Source organism: Lagopus leucura, unplaced genomic scaffold, assembly GCF_019238085.1.
Source record: "Lagopus leucura isolate 7727_CA_CO unplaced genomic scaffold, USGS_WTPT01 30938-0_obj-0_obj, whole genome shotgun sequence".
In the NCBI taxonomy this organism is placed as follows: domain Eukaryota; kingdom Metazoa; phylum Chordata; class Aves; order Galliformes; family Phasianidae; genus Lagopus; species Lagopus leucura.
In genome coordinates, this window is record NW_024967231.1 from 1 (window position 1) to 4,610 (window position 4,610).

The 4,610-nt window shown below is 50.2% G+C and overlaps 1 pseudogene and 1 gene segment (V, D, J or C); one reads left to right on the forward strand and one right to left on the reverse strand.

The window, feature by feature from the left end:
• Positions 1 to 3: 3 nt before the first annotated feature.
• On the reverse strand, positions 4 to 569 carry LOC122193009 (the record flags this gene model as incomplete). The annotated part of the segment is given in 2 exon segments: positions 4 to 191; positions 518 to 569. Coding segments are annotated over 2 exon segments (240 nt in total), but the record flags the coding sequence as incomplete, so codon positions are not given.
• A 2,513-nt stretch (positions 570 to 3,082) lies between these two features.
• LOC122193010 lies at positions 3,083 to 3,918 on the forward strand (annotated as a pseudogene).
• The last annotated feature ends 692 nt before the right edge of the window (positions 3,919 to 4,610 follow it).

Consider the following 4,610-nt stretch of genomic DNA (forward strand, 5'->3'; position numbering starts at 1 on the left):
CGGGTCCGGCACCTCCTTGGAGCCTTTAAAAGCGTTCACGAGGAATGCGGGTCCTCGGCCCGGGAGCTGACGGTACCAGTAAATGATCTCGCTGGACTGTATGCTGGGGTGTGAGCAGGTGATGTTGATGCTGATGCCCTCTCTGGTCTCTGCCGCCGGCTCCTGTTGCACCTGGGCTCTGCTCACAGCCACTGCCGAGAAGAAAAGAAGACCCAACTCAGAAAATTCCATTGCTCCGACAGAAAATTTCACACGTGGTCCGACACATTAGGAAAAGCAACTCAGAGGAAAAGGCCATGCAGAAGGCAGCGGTGTGGGAAGGGAATTCTAAAAGAACGCATGGTGCAGGGAGAAAGGAAAGACGGGTGGACAGAGCTCTCTGGAGGCAGCCGGGCTGAATGCAGGAGAGAGGAAGGGGTGTCACAAGGCTGGAAAGAACTCGGACGGCCAAAGGCGAGCGCGATCCCGTCCCCCCGCAGCCCCGCAGTCCGGCCCCGCCGGCGGCAGCCCCGCGCACCCAGGAGCACCGCGGTCAGCCCCGCCAGCCCCGCGGCCCGGCACTGCCGCATCTCGCCGCTCCGCCACCAGCGCCGCGCTGCCCCCGCCAGCCCCGGCTCTGCTCCACCCGCGCCGCCTCCTCCCCGCAATCGCCGCCGCCGCCAGCTCCGCCCCGGGCTGCTCCGAACCGCCTCGCTGTCTTTCCGGTGTGTCTTAATGGCATCTAAAGAAATTTGCTCCAAAATACATCGTTGTGGAAGGTGTTATTGGAGCACAGTTGGTCCGTAGTTCCCTGAGTTCCCTTTCTCAGTCCTGCTAAATGTTTTTGATGCATGTTGTTCGTTCCTAGCTGTGACCACCATTCCTCAACTGTCATGGTCCTCGAGAGGTGACAGAAAGCTGCATCAGAACGACATCACTCAATCAAACACCCTTGGATGCATCCCAGATCATTCAAGGGCACAAGTATGTCCAAGTGGATTAAGTTCTCTGGTAGGTTTTCTTCCTGTGTAGGGAGTGCTTCTTCACTGCCATGAATTCTGTGAAAGAAGCTCAGGGGCCTTGTAGGCCTGTCTGAAAGAATTATCATGAGAATGGGTGACAAAAGAAGCAATCATTATATTACACATTCACTTCTCACTATTTCTGCCATCCCCTGGTCCAATGGAAATATAATCACCTTAGTTTCGTTTTTGCTGCCACAGTAGGGTTAAGGAAGCTGTCTGGAAACAGAATTCTGTGGAAGAGTTGTAAGGGATGGTATAGTGATAGGCAGACAAATCTTCGAGTCCTTCTACAGCGTTGGAGTTGCTATTCCTTGCCAAGGAAATCAAACAGCTGAGACTTCAGAGAATCCACTGCCAAAGGAAGGATCTGAGTGTGCTGGATGACACCAGGCTCAAGAAGAACCAACACTGTGCCCTGTCAGGAAGGAGATCCAACTGAATTTTGGAATGCATTACACACTCCTTAGACTACTGGTCAAAAATGGATGATACTCCCAGTACAGTTAGCCTTGGTGTGTCTTCACCTGGAATCTATTTGGCTGTTCTGGGCTCCACAAAGTAAGAAGGGTGTCCAAGGTGCTTTAAAGTGTCCAAAGGAAGTAGAGCTGATAGTGGGTCTGGAATGCATTGCCTGTGAGGAGAGCCTGAGGACACGTGGGTTGTCCAGTTTGGAGAACACAGAGCTTAGGGATGACATCACTGCTCTCTACAACTTCCCAAGGAGTGAAAGCAGAGAGGGAGGTGCCAATCTCTTCTCCCTAGTATCTCATGACAGGACATGTGGGAGAATGGCACAAAACTGCACCAGGAGGTGTTCAGGAACAATAGTAGTGATACTGTAAATTGTTCAGTCATGAAACATCCCAAGACTCAAACTGGAGTGTTAGAAAGCAGGCAGTCTTTATTTTCAATGCTGGATGCGTGGGGGATGAGCTCCACCTATCATGCGTATGTTGCACAAAAGATTCTCACCTTATATTCATTACGTATGCTACACATGCAAATGGTTTCATGTACAGTATGGAGATATTCCATACTTGCCCACAAAATCATTAGCACAGGGTACTGCCCTGTCCCAAAAAGTTCAGTCTTTCTGTGGTGGTAGTCCCACAGCCCTCTGGTGAAGTTGATGCTTTTCCTCCCTGCGTTCACTGTTTGAACCCCATATTCATCAATGCTCAGTTAGCTCATGGCCTCACTCACACAATACTTGCTCACAAAAAATGAGCTGATTCAAAGCAGAGCTTCCCTTGCCTCCTCGATACGACAGTTCAGTATATCACTATAATCTGGTGGGTACAAGAGCACAGATTCTTCCTGTTAACTAAACAAACTCCAGGGTATCCAGCAAGGAGCATTGGCAAGCAGAACAATATTGCCACAACTTGTATCACTAGGAAAAATATAGACATATGTGAAGGTGGTCAAACACTGGAACAAAATTTCAAGAGATCTGGATGATGCCCCATGCCTGTCAGTGTGGAGAGACATTTTGATAATGCTTTCATTAACATGCTTTTCCTTGTGGCTAGCACTAATGAGGTCAGACTGTTGAACCTGGGTGATATTTGCAGGTGCCTTCCAGTTCCTCTCCTCTCCATTAGCTCTGTTAGCAGGAAGACAGAGATTAACAGAATCTACTGTTATCCTGAAGTGCCCCTGATGTAACCAGAACACGTGCTGTTATGTGGGACACACAAGTCAGACACATACTCAACTCCTCATGCACACACGTGGAATCATGCAAACCTCTGTACCCACAGGCACTTGCATAAATCCAGCACACAGGCTCTAGTTGTTTCACACTGATGCCCTACTAAGCATGCTGATATAATTTGCTTTTGCTGGATTCTTCCAGCATGTGAACTGAGTGTTCTGCCCACACTGATGTGTGCTGCCTGGAAATGCTTGGGTTTTTCTTCCTACCACTCAACAGATGCCTTCCATGAGCAATGGGAGTGACATAAATCAGGATGTGACAAGTAGCAGCACAGGAAACCAACACACAGCCCATAACATTAGCTGGGATGTTTAGCATTCAAGAGATTCTTGTCACAAAATAATCACTGCTGCAAGGGATGGCTCTGGAAATGGGGCAGCTTGGGTCCACTATAAAAGCCAGCCCAGCTCCTTGCAACTCATCCACTTCTCTCGCCTCCTTCTTCTTGGGAGTCAGGTGAGTGTGAAGCCCCTTCTTGTTCTCTTCATTCTGCAGAGTTTTGAGCTCAGCAGAACTCTCAGTTGCTATTAGTTCTGTTCCGTGCCTGTTTTTGCTTGTCATGAGAGAGGGAAGTGAGGAAAATGATTGTCATGGGAGGAAGGTGGTACTGCAAGGAGGTAACTTTTGGGCCAGGATCTAGGCAGTACTTGGATAGGTCCCAGTGGCTTTCATTGGACTCTCTCACAATGAGACCAAGAATCCCTTGGACATCCCTGAACTGTTTTCAGTTCCCAGCACTGCATGTGCATTGATTTCCTCATAGTGTGATGCTAGGCTGCTCCTCACGCAGCCCCATGTTCTGCATCCTCCCTGCTCTCCCCAAACAGGTGCACCTCCATCCCTGAGACATGTCCTGCTCTGACCAGTGCCAGCCATGCCGGCCCTGCGGCCCGACCCCTCTGGCCAGCAGCTGCAATGAGCCCTGTGTCAGGCAGTGCCAGAACTCCACCATCGTCATCCAGCCCTCTCCCGTGGTGGTGACCCTGCCCGGACCCATCCTCAGCTCCTTCCCACAGAACACCGCCGTGGGCTCCTCCACCTCCGCTGCTGTTGGCCGCATCCTCAGCTCTGAGGGCGTGCCCATCACCTCGGGGGTCTTTGACCTCTCCTGCATTTCCAACCGCAGCTGTGGCAGAAGGTGCCCCCCCTGCTAAAGGTGCTGGATGCTGACCCAGGCAAGGACCTCCAGGAATGCTGAACATGGCAGTGGACAGAAAAAGAAATGTGCTGGTTTTGCCCTGCAAGACAGACATGTAGTGGCCAGTATGACATCTCTGTCAACATGGAGAGAGTCTACTGATATTCTTTGTTGCTCACTCTTTCTACGTAATAACATTTTTGCCTTTTCCCTTTAGAGATCTCAGTTAGTACCCCCCAAAAGGAGCCCTGAGTGACTCACCTCCATAAAAATCTGGATTGTGACGGCGAGCTCTGTGGCTATGCTGCCATGGGAAAGGGGAACAGATTCTGCTCCTGCTGCTCACCACACGCAGGGCCTCTGCTTGGGGTGACATCATTTCTCTCCTCAGACTCATTAAATACTTTCTGCATCCCTTATAGTTTCCTCCTATTGGTGCTTTTTTTCCCCATCTGTGTAGAGATGACCAAAGGAGAATGCGATGCCTTTGGTGAGAATAAGGTAGGGAGATTCCATCTCTCAGGTTATTGGAGGTCAGTGCACACTGCTGACATTCATTTGTTATGCACACTCTCTTGAAGGAGAGGAAGACATTCCTAGCTCTTCCTCTACCACCAGTGACCATCTGTCCCTGCCTTGATGTGTTTCTCCTTACACAGGTCTCCTTGAACATTAGGCATGTCATGTGAATGGAAATCCTGATAAATTAAATCTTCAGGAGAGGTTCTCTGTGCACTGGAAAGGCCCA